Source organism: Hemitrygon akajei, unplaced genomic scaffold (assembly GCF_048418815.1).
Source record: "Hemitrygon akajei unplaced genomic scaffold, sHemAka1.3 Scf000064, whole genome shotgun sequence".
NCBI lineage: Eukaryota > Metazoa > Chordata > Chondrichthyes > Myliobatiformes > Dasyatidae > Hemitrygon > Hemitrygon akajei.
Window position 1 is genome coordinate 4,460,657 of NW_027331950.1, and position 22,390 is coordinate 4,483,046.

General features: G+C 47.0%; 1 protein-coding gene across 1 annotated transcript; it reads left to right on the forward strand.

Annotated features, from left to right (window-relative positions):
- The first annotated feature begins 3,608 nt into the window (after positions 1–3,608).
- LOC140721911 (E3 ubiquitin-protein ligase TRIM17-like) lies at positions 3,609–22,164 on the forward strand. Its single transcript, XM_073036734.1, has 4 exons — positions 3,609–4,356; positions 7,501–7,523; positions 7,611–7,729; positions 21,961–22,164. The coding sequence occupies exons 1-4, from the start codon at positions 3,946–3,948 to the stop codon at positions 22,101–22,103; spliced, it is 696 nt and encodes a 231-aa protein (XP_072892835.1). The 5' UTR covers positions 3,609–3,945; the 3' UTR covers positions 22,104–22,164.
- The last annotated feature ends 226 nt before the right edge of the window (positions 22,165–22,390 follow it).

The following is a 22,390-nucleotide window of genomic DNA, read 5'->3' on the forward strand; positions in this document are numbered from 1 at the left end:
CCTTGCCCACAATGGGTAAATTTGGAGTGTAAATCTGTACAAGACTTCTCAATGTTTTCCATTTTAGGATCTTTGCTTCCTTTTGCTTTATCTAAACCGAATAAACAAATAACTAATCCTATATTTAAACATACATTAAGAATATGGTTTCAATTTTGTAAATTCTTTGGCTTGCATAATCAAGCCCTATTATATCTAACTTCCTTTTCCAGCCCTCTTTTAAGGACCAAGCCTTTGTGTTATGGAAAACAAAAGATATAACATGTTTTCATGATCTATTTTTAGAGAACAGTTTTATGTCCTTTGAACAGCTATCCAACCTAAAACTCATTTTTTCAGATACTTGCAAGTTAGAAATTTCTTGAATGTTAGTATTTTCTGAAATTATGTCCAATGGACATTACAGAAAAAATTCTAGCTCTGAATCCTTGCCAGAAGGGTTAAGTAGCCATCATTTATCATATGATCATGAAAATACAGCCAGGAGTATCAGAAATAATTAAGAAGGAATGGGAAAAATAACTTCACTGTCTTATACCCACAGAGCAGTGGGAGAAAATTTTACAATTAGTCAATTCTTCTTCTATTTGTGCTAAACATGCGTAATACAATTTAACGTTGTTCATAGGGCTCACATGTCCAATGATAAACTCGCTCGATTTTATTCTTATGTTAGTCCAACCAGTGACAGATGTCATTCTGAAGTCGCTTCATTGACCCACATGTTCTGGTCTTGCCCCTGTTTGCAAAATTATTGGAAATATATTTTTGGTATTATTTCAACAGTTCTGAATATCAAATTGCAACCGCATCCTATTACTGCAATTTTCGGTTTACCAATGGTGGATAATAGTCGTTTATCCCCCCTCAGCCCGGCGGATGATTGCATTTGTTACATTAATGGCTAGAAGATCTATCCTATTGAACTGGAAAGAAATTAATCTCCAACTATATTTCTGTGGTTTTCTCAAACTATTTCTTGTTTGAGTTTAGAAAAAATTACAAGTGTTGTCTTTGACCCTTCAGTTAAATATGAAGAAACTTGGAGACCATTTATTCAACATTTTCATATGAGCTAAACTGACTTTTCCTAAACCTTACTTTTATTGTCCTTAATTATTTGGATGGAGGTGCGGAGTTATTGACGCTACTGTGTATAATTGATATAATGCAATGGCCCATGTTGGTTAGGATTTTTTTCATTTATTTGGGGGGGGGGTAGGGTTTCTTATTTTCTCCATTTTTTGTAACCACTATGAGTTTGGGAGGTTATTATCATCTATTTGTATTTATACCTTAACCTATTAATTATGTACTCTCAAGCTCTTTGTATTCATGTTTCATTTATGTTTGTTTAAAATCAATAAAAAGATTTAAAATGAAAGGACTATTCTGAGGAAAGGGTGGAATTGGCGCAACGGGCCGAGTGGCCAGGAATGCTCCTGTTTCTTATTTTCTAAAGCACGAGTTTACCTTTGCGCCTTGTTCTCCCTTGGTTTTCAGCCATTCGGATTGCACAGGGGAGCGGTGAGAGCTCCGGAGATCCACTGGCAGCCGCTGCGGGGCAGCTCCCGTCTCCCAGCAGGAAGGGACGAGTCTGGGAGACAATAGGCCCCGATCCTCGGCGGGGAAAGGCCGGGCGCCCTCCGTGTAGCTGAAACATCTCACGGAACCTCCGCCGGTCTCTTCAGCTCTGCCTTCGAAAGGATTCACGACCCGCCGGTGGTGCAGCCGAAACCCGAGGCGCAGCTCCCGGTCTCCGGCATCACTCGGTCCCGGTTCCAAACACCGGCTCGGCCGGGCCCTCAGCGTCCCTCCCACTGACAGCTCGCAGCCAGTGAGAGCATCTCTCTCCCAGCGGTGATCGCTGATTGGCTGTTTGTGTATGAGGACGGGCTGCTACTAGGAGCTGGAGATGTCAGTCACAGTTTGTTCTCGGAATTAAAGGAAATCCCGGAAACTCAAATTTAAAAATAAATTTTATTATCGGAGTACAGATAAGTCAGCACATACAACCCCGAGAAGCATTTTCATGCGGACATACTTAGAAAAAGTATAGAATAGTAACGATAACAGAAGCAGGCAGTGAAAGATCAGCCAGAGTGCTGAAGGTAACAAAATGTGCAAATGCAAATATGGAGAAACAGGATAAATAACAAGAGCATGAAATAACCGCAGCGGCTGCTGATGGATCTCCGGAGCTCTCACCGCTCTCCTGTGTAATCCGTCAGGCTGAAGGCCAAGGGAGAACAAGGCGCAAAGGTCAACATCGTGATTTAGAAAATAAGAAACAGGAGCAGGCGTTGCCATTCGGCCCGTTGCACTGTTCTGCCCCTCACTCTGAACATGGCTGATCTTTGACCCCAGCGCCACTATCCTGCAACGTTCCCAACATCGCCGAGCCCCTAAATATGTCCGTTTAATTTAGGAAACTTGTGGAGAAAACTCCAAATATTCACCGCAATGTGTTGGGGAAATTTCTCCTCATCTCAGTCCTGCTGAGGTGACCTCGGATTTTGAGTCGGATTTCCACTGCCCAGCCAGGAGAAACATCATTCCTGCCCCTACCCTGTAAATACCCTGCGAGACTGTGTCTGTCTCAATCAGGAAGCTTCTCCATGTGAACCTTGTGTTCATGAAATTGGTGACAGTTCTTTCAGACCAGCAGCTTTGACCACAAGAACACCAGACAGTGGTCAGCACGGAATGTCCTGCAGTTACTGCAGGAGAAGGACTGGATGGACACAGTGGAGTGGTTCCCTGAGCAGACAGCCCAGACCATCTGGCAGAATGCCTCATCACCAGATCTCACCGACAGGCACCAAGACCTCACCTGTCTGGCAGCGAGAGGGCCCCTCCCAGTCTGATCCTTGCTGCATGCCCGGAGATCACTCCCACAGCGCGCTGCCCCGAGATTACTGCAGTGGAGACGAGAGGGCCCCTCCCAGTCTGATCCTTGCTGCATGCCCGGAGATCACTCCCACAGCGCGCTGCCCCGAGATTACTGCAGTGGAGACGAGAGGGCCCCTCCCAGTCTGATCCTTGCTGCATGCCCGGAGATCACTCACACAGCGCGCTGCCCCGAGATTACTGCAGTGGAGACGAGACGGTCACTCACCTCTTTGCGGACTGTGGACTGGCGAAGATCTGTGTAGAAAGATGCAAGGGTCTGTGCCACAGCAGCTGCGTGACAGAAGGCTCACTGATCCTCGGGCTGTTCCCAGGACGCGCAGGAAAACCGACAGCGAGTGCTGCTGGAAGATCATCAACTCGGGGAAAGACGCTCGAAACTTGTTGGCCTGCCATCAAATCGAGATGTCCGGAGAGCAGGGGTTCCCAACCTGGGGTCCACGGTTACTGGTATTGGTCGATGGCATTTAAAAAAAAAGTTTACGAAGCCCAGTCGTACAGGAATGCTGCCGACTGGCACATTCCAGACTACAGGGACACCACTGGAACTACAGGGATCCTCTACACTGGACAGGGAGTGGTCTGATTGGCTGAGGAAGCCTCACAGTTATTGTAGTAGTGAACCCGGGGGGGGGGGGGGGATACATGGCTTCTCCTTTCAGCGCAGGACTTCAATCGTCTTCCAGGGGAAGGTCCTTCCGACCGCAGGGATGAGGCCTTTGGAGATTCAGCTGACGTTTTTGTCGCACTGGGTTTTTAAGAGATGGGGATGCTAGCCATTCGGCCAACCCTCCTCTGCTAGTAGCCGGGCTTAAGACAGTCCATGGCCGCGTTTTCTTATCTGTTGCCCGTTTAATGTGTTTTTGATCCCACACTAAACATAGAAATGGCCAGAATTTCCACTGAACACATCCAGCAAAACCATGTTCATTCCCTGAGTCTGCAGCGCGCGTAGTGGACAATCGCGGTACTGCAGGGGATCAGCAACTCCCGGAACGCGAAAGCATTCTGAATCAGGAAGTGCTGGGAGTTAACATGGCTTCGAAAGGACAGCTCGAGAGTTTAACCGAGGAGGCAATTTGTTCCATCTGCCTGGATTTCTTCACCGATCCGGTTATACTAGAGTGTGGACACAACTTCTGTCGCTCTTGTATCACACGGTATTGGGAAACGGAGGAGAGAAACTCCTGCCCGGAATGTAGAGCGGTGTTTGCTGACCGCACCCTCAGGGTGAATCGGGCCTTAGTAAATCTGGCTGAAAAAGCTCGAAATCTAAACCTGTATCCCAAAGGGAAGGAAAGTAAACTTCACTGTGAGGAACATGAGGAAGAACTGAAGCTGTTTTGTGAAACGGACAAGACACTGATCTGTGTGATCTGTGCAGTGGCGGAGGAACACCGAGAGCACCGCTTCAGGCCGATTAAAGAAGCTGTTAAAAACTATATGGTAAAAACTAACGTTAGTTCATAACTTAAAATATTTCCTTTGTCCTACATATCATCACACGAGCTTCCATAACCAACACATCATTCTTTGCTACTTCTGCCATTTCCAACGGGATTCTAGCATCTCTCCGTCCCACAGCCCACCTCCGCACCCCGAACTCTCCGCTCTCCATACGGATCGCGCTCTACGTCCTGTATCTATCCACTCGCTCCTCCCCACTGATCTCCCTCCTGGTACTGACACCTGCAAGCGGGACAAGTGAATCACCTGACTCCTAACCTCCTCCCTCGTCACCATTCAGGGACGCAAACAGCCCAGTTCCTCCCGTTTCCTCCATGGTCGATTGTCCTCTCCTATTAGATTCCTTCTTCTCCAACTCTTTACCTCTTCCACATGTCCCCTCTCAGCTTCTCACTTCATCACCCTCCCCCACGCTACCCCTCACATTGTCTCACCCGTCAGCTGTCAGCTGGTTCTCATTCCCAACCTTTTTATTCTGGCTTCTGTCCCATTCCTTCCCAGTCCTAATGAAGGGTCTCATCCCGAAACACCGACTGTTTATTTCCCCTGAATAGATGCTGCCTGACTCACTGAGTTCCTCCGGCATTTTGTGTGATAATCGGGTTTGATCACCCGTTTCTTTTGATGCATCTTTATTTCTATTTCCTTCACTCTCTGACTTCCAGGATCAGCTAAAATCTTCCTTAGACTCTCTCACAAAAAAGAAATCAGACTTCCAGGAAAAAGAGCAGCAACAGAAAGAGAAGATTTCCGGAGTTCGGGTGAGGCTTCCTGAGCGGAATTTCTGATATTACTGTCGAGTTTTGCTCCATTTAATGCAGAATAGCCGAGAATCGCAGCTCCAGTGACCTGGGTCCGATCCTGACCTCTGCTGCTGTCTGTGTGGAGTTTCCATGCTCTCCCTGTGGCCATGACGGTTTTAGACACATCCCAAGAACATGCTGGTTAAATGGTTAATTACAATTAACCCTGTGAAGGTGGGGGAGGGTATATGTGAATCAGGTGGGAGTTAATGGGTCAATGGGGGGAATAGGTTTCAGGAAAACGTGAGGGAATGGGGTTGACGGGAATGTCTCAGAAGTAGTATGGACCCCAATGGGCCGAATGGTCACCTTAATGTCATAAGGAAATACAACACAGCAATGCAGTATATTAATCTTCACCTTTCCTTCGACAGAAACAGTCACACAGTGTTCAGACCCACATCACATCCCAGTTTGCTGAACTGCGCCAGATTATCACTGAGAAAGAGCAGAGCTTACTCAGGGATCTCAGGGAAGAAGAGAAGAGGATTCTCAACCCAATGGAGAAAAATCTTCTTAAGATTCAAGAGAATATAAGGATTATTCAGGAGGAAATCACTAAGTTAAAGGAACAGATGGATCAAAAAGACAGTGTGATGTTTCTCAAGGTGAGGGATTACATTTCAATTTGTTTCTGTCAAAGGGCACTAAATGAACAGTGGTATATTTGAAATAAACACAGCACAGAGGCCAATTCTAACTAATCAATTGTCGCTGCTGGCGACCTCACACAGAGTGTTCTCCTTGCATGACAAACCTCCGATCACTCCGCTAATGACATTCTAAAATGTCGGAGACAGATATTCGATCCTTTATCAGCAACATACAATATTTAAGCGATGAAATTTCAGCATTATTAATCATAAATTAAACTGCAATTAATCGGTCAACAAAAGATATGGCATCTGCCAGTCCCAGGATCAAAACAACACAGAACAAAGTATGAATACGTAACTTATTCCCTTCACTTTTACCATGTCCCCACTCACCTGACTGGTTATCGTAATAAACACCTAACACAGAATACAACGCAGACAGAAAACTGACGTGTTGCTCCTACACACAGCATTTACAAATGGCAGTAAACTGTTTCTCACCAGACAATTGATGCAACTATTCAGGGTTGATGTTTTCCAAAAACTGGATTTCCACAACTTCTGTACATCCCAGGACAGAATGCAATCTTCTCTGAAATGATTTACTCTGATCATAACACAGAGCTGCTGATTGTGTCCTTAATTAGAACATTAAATATCCTCTAAAACTCCCATTAACACCCAGTTCTAGTCACAGGCTGTGAGTGTGTCTGGTGCGGTGGGTGTGAGGGTCTCTCTGTCAATCAGTGAGAACAAAGAATGTGACCCACACATCAGACTTAGCCTCCATATCCGGTTTCCATCAGATTACGGAAACTTTCACTGTCTCTACTTTTTCGAATTATTTTTACATGGGATTGTGTCCCGTTCTCTGTCATGAGCAGGCCATTCAGTCCATCTTCTATCAATTTCCCCTCTGCACAAACCTCCTGCCACCTACTCACCGCACCCAGCAACAATGCCCCGAAATCCCTGGCCCCTCACGTGTTTATCCAGCCTCCCCATTACATTCAATCTCTGCTGTTCCATTTCAACCACTCCTGTGGCACTGAGTTCCACATTCTCCTCACGAAATTTCTTGTGGGATTTACTAAAACCTCCTGGCATTTTATCTTTGACTGAAGGTCTCCCCACAAATAGAAACATGGAAACAAAGAAAACCTCCAGCACAATACAGTCTCTTTGGCCCACAATGCTGTGTCGAACATCTACTGACTTTAGAAATTACCTCGAGTTACACATAGCTCTCTATTTTTCTAATCTCCATGTACCTGTGTGGGAGTCTCTTGAAAGACCCTATTGCATCCACCTCCACCTTCATTGCCGGCAGCTCATTCCACCCATTCCAAAACACTTACCCGACATCTCCTCCGTACTACTTCCAAGCACCTGTGTCCTCTCGTGTTCGCCATAATGAGGTACTTTTTCCACCTTCGCGCAATCAAATCCATCACTAATCTTAAATTGTTCAATTTTATCATTCTGACGCTTTATCCAGATGGTAATGCACAGCCTGTCCTGTCTTTCCTGTAAGTTCCATCTTCTCAGTAATGGTCTGAATTTCAGAAACTTTCCCTGTAATTTACCCCGTGGTTCTGTATTGCTGGTGTGTGTTTGTGACTGTGGGACTGGGAATTTTCAACACCTTGTAATGATTTGGATGAAATTCAGGATGTGGACATTAAGTCCAAGTCTAATCAGATTTGTGCTTTTATTTATTTCAGGAGGAAGCTCATCGAAAGAGGAGGTAGGACATGCTCTTCACTGAAACCCTGTATGGATTTGTAAAATACTTCAAAATTCCAGTTTATCACCAGCAGTTTAATATTTACAGAATCAGTGACGATGTCCAGGAATTGTCAGTGACAGATGAGGCCCTACCGGTTAAAAAATTCGATCGCTTCTATTTGTCGAACACAGTGCTGAGAGAAACACTTGATGCCATTAACCGAGGTAAAACTTACAAAGATTCATTTTTACTTATTCATGAAACACAATTAATTTATAAGCTGAAGCAAGGATTGGCTGTGATAATGGACTGAAGGGGAACTGAAGTTTATTTCACATCAACCCCACCGACTGGGAGGCATCGCTGTCACATGGTCAGCTGAAGATGTCAGACCCCTGAACACACCAGCACAGGGTCACAATACAACCAATACACGGGACTGGCAGATGAACCACTGTGTCCTGATTCCAGACACACTGCACTAACACACCAGGACATGAGTTTGAATCTACCACAGGAGCTGGTAATTTAATACTGACTTGATGATATTGTAGGGAATAAAAGCGAGTATCAGTGTGGTGACAGGGATTGTCCTCTGTGCCCTGTGAGTGCAGACTCTGACTGACACAGGTCTTCCCCCTTCTGGAACCACAACTCTCACTGTTGTTAGAGGCAGAAGAGGGGAGCAGTAGGGACAGGGGACTCAATTGTCAGGAGACAGACAGGAGAATATATGGACGGGAATTGGACACCCGAATGTGCCAAGGTCAGGGATGTCTCCGATCGTGTCTGCAGCATTTTAGAGAGGGAGGGAAAACAGCCAGATAACTTGTTGCATTTTGGGACCAATTACATCGGAAGTAAAAACAAAGAGGTCCTGAAAAGAATCTGGCTAGCTTGGTAGAAAGCTCAGAAACAGCACCCCCAGGGTTGTAATTTCTGGATTGCTGCCTGTGCCACTTGCTGGTGAGGGTAGAAACAGGATAATTTGACAGATAAACATGGCTGAGAAGATGGTGCTGGGGACAGGGATTCAGGTTCTTGGATCATCGGGATCTGTTCTGGTGGAGGAATGACCTGCTCAAAAGGGATGGGTTGCACCTCGACCCGAGGGAGAACAATATTCTCACAGAGAGGTTTGATAGAGCTGTTGGGGAGGGTTTCAACTAATTTGGTGGGGTGCGGGGTTGGAACTGGAGTGAAGGGATAGGACTGATGGTAAAAATGCAAAGATAGCATGCAGTCAGACTGTCAGATATGGCGGACAGATGAGAGGAGAAAATTGCAGCCAGCAAGGTGAGTATCAGTGCATTAGGGATGCAGAATTAAAAAGGGTAGCAGATACAGTACACAAAGTGTTATATCTCAATGTATGGAGTATGAGAAATAAGGTGGATGATCTTGTTGCAATATTACCGATTGTCAGGTATCACGGAATCGTGGCTGAAGGATGGTTGTAGTTGGGAGCTGAATGTCCAAGGTTACACAATGTATCAGTGGTATAGGAAGGTCGGGTGAGGGGGTGACGTGGCTCTGCTGGTAAATCAGCAGCAAGATGTGACATAGGATTGGAAGATGTTGAATTTTGTGGATTGAGGTAAGAAACTGCATAAGTAAAAATGACACTGACAGCAGTCATATACAGGCCTCCCAACAGTCAGTGGGTTGAGGCCCACAGATTACAACTGGAAATAGAAAAGGTTGATGAAAAGGACAATGTTATGATAATCACGGGAGATTTCAACATGCAGGGCAATTGGGAAAATCAGGTTGGTAAAGGATCTCAAGAGAGTGAGTTTGTTGAATGCAATGTGATGGCTTTCTAGAGCAGTTTGTCGTTGAGCCTACTCGGGGAACAGCTCTACTGGATTGGGTGTTATGTATTGAACCAGAGGTGAGTAGTTAAAAGAAACCTTAGGAGGCAGTGCTCACAACGTGACTGAGTTCAACTTGAAATTTGATAAGGAGAAAGTAAAGTCTGACATTGTAGTATTTCAGAGGAGTGAAAGAAATTACATTGGTCTGAGAGAGGAGTTGGCCAAAGTAAATTGGAAGGAGATGCTGGCAGGGATGAGAGAAGAGCAGAAATGGTGTCAGTTTCTGGGAGAATGTGAGAGGTGAAGGATAGATGTACTCCAAAAATAAATAAATACTAAAATGGCAAAATAGTAAAACCGTGGCTGATAAGGGAAGACAAGTTATTGTAAAGGCAAAAGAGAGGGCATACAACTAAACAAAAATTAGTAGGAAGACAGAGGATTGGGAAGCTTGTAAATATCTACAGAGAGGAACTGAAAGGATGATTGGATGGGAAAAATAAACAAGAAATTGATTTAAATTGACTTTATTACTTACATCTTCATATACATGAGGATTAAAATCTTTACGTTACGTCTCCATGTAAATGTGCAATGTGCAATTTATAGTAATTTATGATGAATAATATGTATAACATGCTGGTCAATGTAACATAGAAATACAGTTGTGTCAGCACGAGTTAATCAGTCTGATGGCCTGGTTGAAGAAGCTGTCCCGGAGCCTGTTGCTCCTGGCTTTTATGCTGCGGTACTGTATCCCGGATGGTAGTAACTGGTACAGTTTGTGGTTGGGGTGACTCTGGTCTCCAATGATCCTTCAGGCCCTTTTTACACACCTGTCTTTGTAAAACAAGTTAGCAAACAATACCAAATTGTTTTTCAAGTATTGTAAAAAAATATAACAGAGATGAGAGTGGATATAGGACCGCTGGAAAATGAGGCCGGATATATAATAACGCGGGATAAAGAGATGGCAGATAAACCAAATATTTTGCACCAGTCTTCACCGTGGAAGACACTAGCACTGTGCCCGGTGTTGAAGAGTGTGAGGGAAGAGAAGTGAGTACAGTTACTGTTACAAGGGAGAAGGTGCTCAAAAAGCTGAAAGACCTAAAGGTACATAAGTCACCCGGACCAGATGAACTGCACCCTAGTGTTCTGAAAGAGGTTTTGACATTGTGGAGGCATTTGAAATGATCTCCCAAAAATTATTGGACCCTGGCATGGTGCCAGAGGGCTGGAAAATTACTCTTTAAGTAAGAGGGAAGGTAACACAAAGGAAATTACAGACCAGTTCGCCTCACCTCTGTGGTTGGGAAGAAATTGGACTCAACTGTTAAGTATGAGGTTATGGAATACTTGGTGACACTGGACAAGATAGGACAAGTCAGCATGGCTTCGTTAAGGGAATATCCTGCCTGACAAACCTGTTGGATTCTTTGAGGAGATTACAAGCAGGATAGATGAAGGGGATGCAGTGGATGTTGTATATTTGGAATCTCAGAAGGTGCCACACATGAAGGTGGTAACCAGGTTAAGAGGCCATGGTATTACCGAAAAGTTACAGGCATGGTTAGGACATTGGCTGATTGGTAGGAAACAGCGAATGAGAGTAAAGGGATCCTTTTCTGGTTGAGTGCCAGTGACTTGTGTTCCACAGGGGTCAGTGTTAGGACACCTTCATTTTAGGCTGTATATCAAGATTTAGCAGATGAAATAGACCATAAGATATAGGAGCAGAAGTAGGTCATTCAGCCCATCGAGTCAGCCCATCGAGTCATGGGCAGATCCAATTCTTCCAGTCATCCCCACTCCCCTGCTTTCACCCTATACCCTTTGATGCCCTGGCTAATCAAGACCCTATCCTCTCTGACTTAAATATGAATTGGCCTTAACAGCCACTTGTGGCAACAAATTCCACAGATTTTCCACACACTGACTAAAGTAATGTCTCCGCATCTCAGTTCTAAAAGGAAGTCCTTCAATCCTGAAGTCATACCCTGTTGTCCTGGAGTAGATGGCTTTGTTTCCAAGTTTGCATATGATACAAAGATTGGTGGAGGGGCCGGTAGTGTTGAGGAAACAGTTAGGCTGGACAAGGACTTGAATGAGGAGAATGGGAAAGAAAGTGGCAAATGATATACAATGTTGGAAAATGCATGGCCATGCACTTTGGTCGTAGAAATAATGTGCAGATTTTATTTTCAAATGGGGAGAAAACCCAAAATGCTGAGATGAAAATGGACTTAGCAGTAATTCTGCAGAACACACTAAAGGTTAACTTGCAGGTAGAGTCAATGGTGAGGAAGGCAAATCCAATGTTAGTATTCAATTCAAGGGGTTTAGATAGCATTCAATCCAAGAGCAGGGATGTGATGCTGAGGATTTATAAGGCACTGGTGAGGCCTCACCTTGAGTATTGTGAACAGTTTTAGGCTCCTCATCTAAGAAAAGATGTGCTGGCATTGCAGAAGGTTCATTTCATAAGGATGTATCCGGGAATGAAAGGGTTATCATACGAGGAACGCTTGATAGTTCTGTGTCTGTACTCGATAGAATTTAGAAAGATGAGGGGGGATCTCATTGAAACCTTTCGAATGTTGGAAGTCCTGGACAGAGTAGATGTGGAAAGGATGTTTCCCATGGTGGTGGAGTTTAGGACAACAGGGCACAGCCTCAAATTAGAGGGGCATCTATTTAAAGCACATGTGAACAAATTTGAGCCAGCAGCTGGTGAATTTGTGGAACTTATTGTGTGCATTTAAGGCAGAGCTTGATAGGTTCTAGATTGGACACAGTATCAAAGGTTACGGGGAGAAGGGAGTGGGGCTGAGGAGGGAACAAAAGGATCAGCCATGATTGAATGGCGGAGCAGACTCGATGGGCAAATGGCCTAATTCTGCTCCTATGTCTTATGGTGATCAGACCACTACATCAAAGCATTGTGAGAATGAGCTCGGACACACCAACAAGCATTGACATGGGTCAAGATTTCATCTCGGGAGAAGCACACACAGCATAAACGGCCTGGCAAAGCTCCCTCACACACATACACAGGAAGGACTGGCAGATTGTAGTCAGAGCCTCAGCAATGTACGTTGTTATTTCCCTCAGTAACCTGGAAACCAATCTCTTCAGAGACAGTCATTTATTCATTTAAACAACTCAATCACATGTGACACATTGTCAACACACACCAGACATGTGATGACACACTGTAACATATAAATTCTTCAATATGCACACTCTCCTTCAATGTGTATACACACCAGACGAATATTTACCACAATCAACAGACACACACACACACACACACACACACACACACACACACACACACACACACACACACACACACACACACACACACACACGATATACTATCAGAGTGTGACACACGGCCACAGAAGTAGGCACAAATTCCCATTTAGGATTGAAATCTGCCGTCCTTACCCAGTCTGTCTGTTCTGTGGCACTGAGCTGCCCTCTGACGTGACGTCACATCAACACTTCACAGACAGACTCCGGGGTGAGATTCCTCAGGAGGATGATCTGGGAGGGTTTGATGGATGTTGAACTCACGGCCCACTTCATCAATCTGCAAGACTAAGATGTCTTCTTGAGCATGGCCCATTTTTAGATAGATAGATACTTTATTCATCCCCATGGGGAAATTCAACATTTTTTTCCAATGTCCCATACACTTATTGTAGCAAAACTAATTACAACCAATACTTAACTCAGTCAAAATATGATATGCATCTAAATCACTCTCTCAAAAAGCATTTATAATAGCTTTTAAAAAGTTCTTGTGTGTGTTTAACCTTTAACCATTTCCCTTCTGTGCACCTGCCCAAATTTATTTTAAAATATTTTACTTTTACCTGTTTCTACAGCGTCTGAGGTCAAATTCCATTTACCAACCTCCCTCTCCATGAGAATATTACCCGATAGACCACTCAGAAAAATTTCCCATCTCACTTTCAATCTGAGGCCTCTGGTTCTGTACTCCCATTTCTTGGAAAAACAAACGTTATTTAAGCTCCTTATGAATTATTTACCTCGATAACGGGTCATACCTGAACATCCTACAGTACAGCTGAATAGCCTGCCATGTGCAGAAGTTCGCTGATGACACGGCCATAGTGGGGTGTGTCAGGAATGGACAGGAGGAAGAGTATAGGAAACTGATACAGGACTTTGTGATATGGTGCAACTCAAACTACCTGCATCTCAATATCACCAAGACCAAGGAGATGGTGGTGGACTTTAGGAGATCTAGGCCTCATATGGAGCCAGTGATCATTAATGGAGAATGTGTGGAGCAGGTTAAGACCTACAAGTATCTGGGAGTACAGTTAGATGAGAAGCTAGACTGGTCTGCCAACACAGATGCCTTGTGCAGGAAGGCACAGAGTCGACTGTACTTCCTTAGAAGGTTGGCGTCATTCAATGTTTGTAGTGAGATGCTGAAGATGTTCTATAGGTCAGTTGTGGAGAGCGCCCTCTTCTTTGTGGTGGCGTGTTGGGGAGTCAGCATTAAGAAGAGGGACGCCTCACGTCTTAATAAGCTGGTAAGGACGGCGGGCTCTGTCGTGGGCAAAGTACTGGAGAGTATAACATCGGTAGCAGAGCGAAGGGCGCTGAGTAGGCTACGGTCAATTATGGAAAACCCTGAACATCCTCTACATACCACCATCCAGAGACAGAGAAGCAGTTTCAGCGACAGGTTGCTATCGATGCAATGCTCCTCAGACAGGATGAGGAGATCAATACTCCCCAATGCCATTTGGCTTTACAATTCAACTGCCAGGAGTAAGATATGTTAAAGTGCCAGGGTTAGGACTCAATGTATTTAAGTAAACTACTTAAGAACTTTTTAAAAGCTATTATTAATGCTTTTTGAGAGGGTGATTTTAGATGCATATCATATTTTTACTAAGTTAAGTATTGTATGTAATTAGTTTTGCTACAATAAGTGTATGAGACATTGGAAAAAATGTTGAATTTCCCCATGGGGATGAATAAAGTATCTATCTATCTTATCCACTCTCTGCTTTTAACCCAAGCCCCCAGGCCTGGTAACATCCTCCTGAAGCCTCCTGTCCAGTGTAATGACATCCTCCCCATATTTGGGAACCGGAAATGCAGACAACGCTCCAAGTGTGGTCTATCATCGACATCAAAGGCCTTGCTGAATTTCATGTGGACAGTGTGGAATAGGCTGATGAATACAGGACTGAAGGTGTTTTTTTAGATTGGGACAAGAAGGGCGGCGTGGGAGCTAAATTCTGAAGGAAGGCAGTTTTTAAAAAAAAAAACAACTTTGCGTACAAGAACGGCGAGACTGCGCAGGACGGCGCGGAGAGTTTAAAAAGATGACCACCCTATACAGCGGGCAGCGGAGTGGGTGGCAGCAGAGTGTAGGGCTTTGGCTCAACGGGGTTAGGCGGTAACGGGAAGAGGCGAGAGCGAGGCACCGACTCTTTTTCTCCCCTTGGCAAATCGGCCTGGACGGACGGGGGAACAGCAGGGCACATTAGCCAATGGTTTAAAAAGTTTGTGTATTTGGCGAAGTAAGTGGGTGAGTAGACCTATCTTTCTTTGTTTCATTCCTGTAGAATTAGGTAGCATGTCTGCAGGGTTAGTGCTTTGTTCAGGGTGCCAGATGTGGGAATCCTGGGAGACCTCCAGCCTCCCTGATAGCCACATCTGCACCAGGTGAACCGAGATTCAGCTCCTCGGAGACCGTGTTAGGGATCTGGAGCTGCAGCTTGATGACCTACTGCTTATTAGAGAAAATGAAGAGGTGATAGACAGGAGCTACAGGGAGGTAGTCATCCCTAGGCTACAGGGGTCAGAAAACTGGGTGACTGTCAGGAGAGGGAAGGGAAATGTCCGGATAGTGGAGAGCACCCCTGTGGCTGCCCCCCTCAGCAACAAGTATATCGTTTCGGATGCTGTTGAGGGGGATGACCTGACAGGGGACGGCCACGGTGACCGGGTCTCTGGCACTGAGCCTGGCGCTGTTGTGCAGGAGGGAAGGAGGGAGAAGAGGAATGCGGTAGTCATAGGGGATTCTATAGTCAGGGGAACAAAGAGGAGATTCTGTGAGCCTGGTAGAGATACCCGCATGGTGTGTTGCCTTCCATGTGCCAGAGTACCGGTTACACCTGAACCCGAAGGGGATCAATATCATAGCGGGAATGTTTAATAGAGCTGTTAGGGAGGGTTTAAACTAATTTGGCAGGGGGATGGGAAACTGGAATGATAGAGCGGAGGAGGGGGAAAACAGAAATAAATCTGAGATAGTGAGCAGTCAAGATGTCAGGAAGGACAGGCAGGTGATGGAGCAAATTTGTAGCCAATGGGATGAATTGCAGTGCAATCAAAACAAAAAGTACCAAATACTGGACTTAAGGTGTTATACTTAAATACACACAGCATAAGGAATAAGGTGGATGATCTTGTCATACAGTTACAGATTGGCAGGTATAATTTTGTGGCCATCACTGAGATGTGGCTAAAGGATGCATGTCTCTGAGAGCTGAACGTCCAAGGATACACGGTGTATCGGAAGGACAGGCAGGTAGGCAGAGGGGGTGGCGTGGCTTTATTGGTAAGAAATGATATTAAATCATTAGAAAGAGGTGACATAGGATCAGAAGGTGCAGAATCTTTATGGGTTGAGCTAAGAAATCACAGGGGTAAAAGGACCCTGATGGCAGTTATATACAGGCCTCCTAACAGCTGCAGTGAGGTGGACTACAAATTACAACAGGAAATAGAAAAGGCTTGTCAGAAGGGCAGTGTTATGATAATTGTGGGGGATTTTAACATGCGAGTGGATTGGGAAAATCAGGTCGACACTGGATCTCAAGAGAGAGAATTTGTAGAATGTCTACCAGATGGCTTTTCAGAACAGCTTGTTGTTGAGCCCACTAGGGGATCAGAGGTACTGGATTGGATATTGTGTAATGACCCAGAGGTGATTAGAGAGATTGAGGTGAAGGAGCTGTTAGGAGGCAGTGATCGTAACATGATTGAGTTCACTGTGAAATTTGAGAAAGAGAAGCCGAAATCCGATGTTTCGGTATTTCAGTGGAGTAAAGGAAATTACAGTGGCGTGAGAGAGGAACTGGCCAAATTTGACTGGAAAGGGACACTAGCGGGAGGACGGCAGAGCAGCAGTGGCTGGAGTTTATGCGAGAAGTGTGGAAGGTGCAAGACAGATATATTCCAAAAAGGAAGAAATTTTCAAATGGAAAAAGGATGCGACCGTGGCTGACAAGAGAAGTGAAAGACAAAGTAAAAGCAAAGGAGAGGACATTCAAGGAAGCAAAAATTAGTGGGAAGACAGAGGATTGGGAAGGTTTTAAAAGGTTACAAAAGGAAACTAAGAAGGCCATTAAGAGGGAAAAGATGAACTATAAAAGGAAGCTAGCAAATAATATCAAAGAAGATACTAAAAGCTTTTTCAAGTATATAAAGAATAAAAAACAGGTGAGAGTGGAGAAAGGACCAATAGAAAATGATGCTGGAGAAATTGTAATGGGAGATAAGGAGATGGCTGAGGAACTGAACGAGTATTTGCATCAGTCCTCACTGAGGAAGACATCAGCAGTATACCGGACACTCAAGGGTGTCAGGGAAGAGAAGTGTGCACAGTCACAATTACGACAGAGAAAGTACTGAGGAAGCTGAATAGTCTAAGGGTAGATAAATCTCCAGGATTAGATGGAATGCACTCTTGTGTTTTGAAGGAAGTAGCTGTGGAGATCGCGGAGGCGTTAGCAATGATCTTTCAAAAGTCAATAGATTCTGGCATGGTTCCGGAGGAGTGGAAGATTGTAAATGCCACTCTGGTATTTAAGAAAGGGGCAAGGAAGCAAAATGAAAATTATAGACCTGTTAGCTTGAGAAATGGTTGGGAGGTTTCTGGAGTCAATTGTCAAGGATGAGGTTACGGAGTCATATGACAAGATAGGCCAAACTCAGCATGGTTTCCTTAAAGGAAAATCCTGCCTGACAAACAAGATAAGAGCCCATGGAATTATGGGATATTTACATATGTGGATAGATCGTTGGCGGATTGGCAGGAAACAGAGAGTGGGAATAAAGGATCCCATTCTGGTTGTCTGCCGGTTACCAGTGGTGTTCCACAGGGGTCCTTGTTGGGGCCGTTTCTTTTTACGTTGTATATCAACGATTTGGATTATGGAATAGATGGCTTTGTGGCTAAGTTTGCTAATGATACAAAGATAGGTGGAGGGGACGGTAGTGCTGAGGAAACAGAGAGTCTGCAGAGAGACTTGGATAGATTAGGAGAATGGTCAAAGAAGTGGCAAATGAAATACAATGTTGAAAAGTGTATGGTCATGCACGTTGGTAGAAGAAATAAAAGGGCTATTATTTAAATGGAGAGAGAATTCAAAATTCTGAGATGTGTTACGAACCCCGTAACTGGGTCACTTACCAGCAAAGATAGAGAGGTCGGTTGAAGTCTGATGATACTATTTTTAACAGTATTTATTGGTAAAAATACACAAAAATAATATCAATGCAAACATACAGATAATATACGTCGTCAATACTAAATCTAAAAGTGCGGGTATAATAATAATCAATAAGAAATAACTATCGTTGTCTACGGGATAATGTATTGTCCGATAGAAATATAAAAGTCACTCAGTTCATGCAGGCTTCAGCATTTGGTTGGAGTCAAGAGAGAGTTTTTAGAAACTTGCCAGCTTTTCCTTTTTATGATGTCGATCCTTCGAAATTTCGTTGGTGGCCTCTTCTTTAGCGAAGCCGTTCTTCCATGGTAAGGCCCCAATCCCAGGCAACGGGAAAGGACGCACGCGAGCCCTCCACCGGCTGTCGCTATTAAACGCTGTCACGGGATTTCTAACATTTCTCCTGGAGCGTCTCAAGGGGTTGTTTCCCAGACCCGCTTTTATCCTTACTCACGGGGTCTCAGATGTCAATCAGGTTGGGATGATGCAATCCCTCAACCAGCCCACTCCGGTCATTCCCTGAGGGCTTCAATGAATAGTACCGTACTCAATACACAATTCCGTCTCCAAGAGACAATGGCCGTTATCCGTGGCTTAGTCTTGCTGAGGGGCCAGGACACATTGCAAAAACCTTGAGGATTCTCTCTCATTTCCTGGGTCCCAGACCCGAATTAAAAGCCATCTTGCGATTCTCAAGAAGGAGGGGACGAATTTGTACCCTTCGGCCCGTGAGAGTTGTTGCACATTCGGAACAGATGCAACGGGACTTGGGAGTGCTCGTGCAGGATTCCCTTAAGGTTAACCTCCAGGTTGAGTCGGTGGTGAAGAAGGCGAATGCAATGTTGGCATTCATTTCTAGAGGAATAGAGTACAGGAGCAGGATGTGATGTTGAGGCTCTATAAGGCACTGGTAAGACCTCACTTGGAATACTGTGTGCAGTTTTGGGCTCCTTATTTAATAAAGGATGTTCTAACATTGGAGAGGGTTCAGAGAAGATTCACTAGAATGATTCCAGGAATGAGAGGGTTAACATATGAAAAACATTTGACCGTTCTTGGACTGTACTCCTTGGAGTTTAGAAGAATGAGGGGGAACTTCACAGAAATATTTCGAATGTTAAAATGCATGGACAGAGAGGTTGTGGCAAAGTTGTTTCCCATGGTGGGGGAGTCTAGTACGAGAGGACATGACTTAAGGATTGAAGGGCGACCATTCAGAACGGAGATGTGAAGAAATTTTTTTAGCCAGGCGGTGGTGAATCTGTGAATTTCTTGCGGCAGTGGAGGCCAGGTCATTGGGTGTATTTAAGACAGAGATTGATAGGTGTGTGAGTAGCCAGGCATCAAAGGTCATGGTGAGAAGGTGGGGGAGTGGGAATAAATGGGAGAATGGATCAGCTCATGATAAAATGTCGGAGCGGATTCGAAGGGCCGAATGGCCGGCTTCTGCTGCTTTGTCTTATGGTCTTATTTGAATGCACCAGTATACAGAATGAGGATCTTGTAGCACAGGTAGAGTTTGGCAGGTACAAACTTAGGCAGGTACGACTTTGGTCGAAGGAATAAAAGCAGAGACAATTCTGTAAACAGGGCGAAAACTCAAAAATCAGAGGTGCAAAGGGACATGGGTGTCCTTGTGCAGGATTCCCTGAAGGTTAACTTGCAGTTTGTGTCAGTGGTAAGATTGGCAAACTCAATGTTTGCTTTCACTTCGAGAGGATTAGAATACAAGAACAAAGATGTAATTCTGAGGTTTTATAAGGCATTGGTCAGACCACACTTTTTGTGAGCAGTTTTCGGTCCCTTCTATTGGAAAACGTACTGGCATTGGAGGGGGTCCAGAAGATTCACAAGAATGATTCCGGGAATGAAAGAATTAACATATGAGGACTGTTTGATGGTTCTGGGCCTGTACTCACGGCAGTTTAGAGGAATGTCTGATTTATTATCTCCATCAACCCTATTCTCCAGCCTCCTCCCCATAACATTGGAGACACTGACCAATCAAGAAGTTTACTTATTAACTTCTGCTTTAAAAATCAAAACAGGAGAAAATCTGCAGATGCTGGTAATCCAAGTTACACAGGTCCTGATGAATGGTCTCGCCAGATCTCTCTGACATCTGTCGGGAGAGAGTTGATGTTGGGAGGATGTGGGTGGGTCGAGAACGGTAAGCACAGCCTCCGACTATAGGGATGTCCATTTAGGACAGAGATGAGGAGGAATTCCTTTATCCACAGGATAGTGAATCTGCCACAGGCAGCTGTGGAGGCCAAATAATTGAGTATATTTAAAGCAGAGTAACACACACAAATTGTTGGGGGAACAGCAGGCCGGGAAGTTTCTATGGAAAAGAGTAAACAGTCGACGGTTCAGACTGAAACACTTCATCAGGACCTGTGTTGCTTAAGGTTTCCTGCAAATTCATCCCCTGTCCTAATGAGGGGCTGCGGGGGATGGGGTTCTGGGAAAGGGGATAAAGTCATCCTCATCTGCCATCTTTGCCCCCTCTAGCTTCTCATTACGTCTTCACACACAGTTCACCCACGGGGTTTCCACCCCTCCCCCTCCTGGTTCAATCTGCCATTCATCTCTCCCTTACTGGTTCCCATTATCACCTCCTTTACTGTCTCAAACCATCACACTCCCCCACTTCACACTCACAAATGAATGTGAACATTGTATGACGGGCCTGTTCCTGTGCTGTCCTGCTCTATGTTCTCTGTTCCCAGTTTCGAAGAATGAGAGGAGATCTCATGGAAACACAAAATTCTTTCAGGGGTCAACAGGCAGGAGTGAGGGAGGATGTTTCCCCTGTCTGAGGAGTCAAGGGCCAGGGGTCTGTCTGCTCTCCGTCCCGCGTAAAACCCTGGGGAGACATTAGACATTAGTCTCCCCCGATCCCCGGGGCCGCGCTGCCCGAGTCTCCCCCCGATCCCCGGGGCCGCGCTGCCCGAGTCTCCCCTCCGATCCCCGGGGCCCCGCTGCCCGAGTCTCCCCTCCGATCCTCGGGGTCGCGCTGTCCGAGTCTCCCCCCCGATCCCCGGGGCCGCGCTGCCCGAGTCTCCCCCCGATCCCCGGGACCGCGCTGCCCGAGACTCCCCCCGATCCCCGGGGCCGCGCTGCCCGAGTCTCCCCCCGATCCCCGGGGCCGCGCCGCCCGAGTCTCCCCCCGATCCCCGGGGCCGCGCCGCCCGAGTCTCCCCCCGATCCCCGGGGCCGCGCCGCCCGAGTCTCCCCCCCGATCCCCCGGGGCCGCGCTGCCCGAGTCTCCCCCCCGATCCCCGGGGCCGCGCTGCCCGAGTCTCCCCCCCCCCCCGATCCCCGGGGCCGCGCCGCCCGAGTCTCCCCCCCCCCCCCCGATCCCCGGGGCCGCGCTGCCCGAGTCTCTCCCCCCCCCCCCCCGATCCCCGGGGCCGCGCTGCCCGAGTCTCCCCCCCGATCCCCGGGCCGCGCTGCCCGAGTCTCCCCCCGATCCCCGGGGCCGCGCTGCCCGAGTGTCCACCCCGATCCCCGGGGCCGCGCTGCCCGAGTCTCCCCCCGATCCCCGGGGCCGCGCTGCCCGAGTGTCCCCCCGATCCCCGGGGCCGCGCTGTCCGAGTCTCCCCCCCGATCCCCGGGGCCGCGCTGCCCGAGTCTCCCCCCGATCCCCGGGGCCGCGCTGCCCGAGTCTCCCCCCGATCCCCGGGGCCGCGCTGTCCGAGTCTCCCCCCGATCCCCGGGTCCCCGCTGCCCGAGTCTCCCCCCGATCCCTGGGGCCGCGCTGCCCGAGTCTCACCCCGATCCCCAGCCGTCCGAGTCTCCCCCCGATCCCCGGGTCCCCGCTGCCCGAGTCTCCCCCCGATCCCCGGGGACCGCGCTGTCCGAGTCTCCCCCCGATCCCTGGGGCTGCGCTGCCCGAGTCTCCCCCCCGATCCCCGGGGCCGCGCTGCCCGAGTCTCCCCCCGATCCGCGGGGCCGCGCTGCCCGAGTCCCAATCCGATCCCCGGGGCCGCGCTGCCCGAGTCTCCCCCCGATCCCCGGGGCCGCGCTGCCCGAGTCTCCCCCCGATCCCCGGGGCCGCGCTGCCCGAGTCTCCCCCCGATCCCCGGGGACTCTCTAATTCTCTGCTTCTCCCCCCAGTCTCTGTCACCCTGGATGTGGAAACGGCGGGTCCGTATCTCGAGGTGTCTGAGGATCGGAAGAGTGTGAGATGGACCGGGATCTGGAGGAATCTCCCTGACACCGGGAAGAGATTCACAGACTGGGCTTGTGTGCTGGGATAGGAGGGATTCACATCGGGGAGACATTACTGGGAGGTGGAGGTGACGGGGAATCGGGACTGGTGTCTGGGAGTCGCCGCAGAGTCTGTGGAGAGGAAGGGACGGGTCAGTCTGAGTCCGGAGACCGGATTCTGGATCATCGGGCGGTATTATGACGTGTTACATCGGGATTATGACGTGTTCCGTGGTCTCACCTCCCCCGAGTCCCGTCTCCCTGCCGGTCCCATCCTCGGGAGGGTGGGAGTTTATCTCAGTTACGAGTCCGGGACAGTTTCATTTTACAACGCGGA

Excerpts from the sequence above, each read along its gene's own strand:
- LOC140721911 (XM_073036734.1), top strand. The coding sequence starts at position 3,946 with ATGGCTTCGAAAGGACAGCTCGAGAGTTTAACCGAGGAGGCAATTTGT. Across the intron at positions 4,357-7,500 it reads AAGCTGTTAAAAACTATATG|GAGGAAGCTCATCGAAAGAG; the intron begins GTAAAAACTAAC and ends TATTTATTTCAG. Across the intron at positions 7,524-7,610 it reads GAAGCTCATCGAAAGAGGAG|AATCAGTGACGATGTCCAGG; the intron begins GTAGGACATGCT and ends TAATATTTACAG.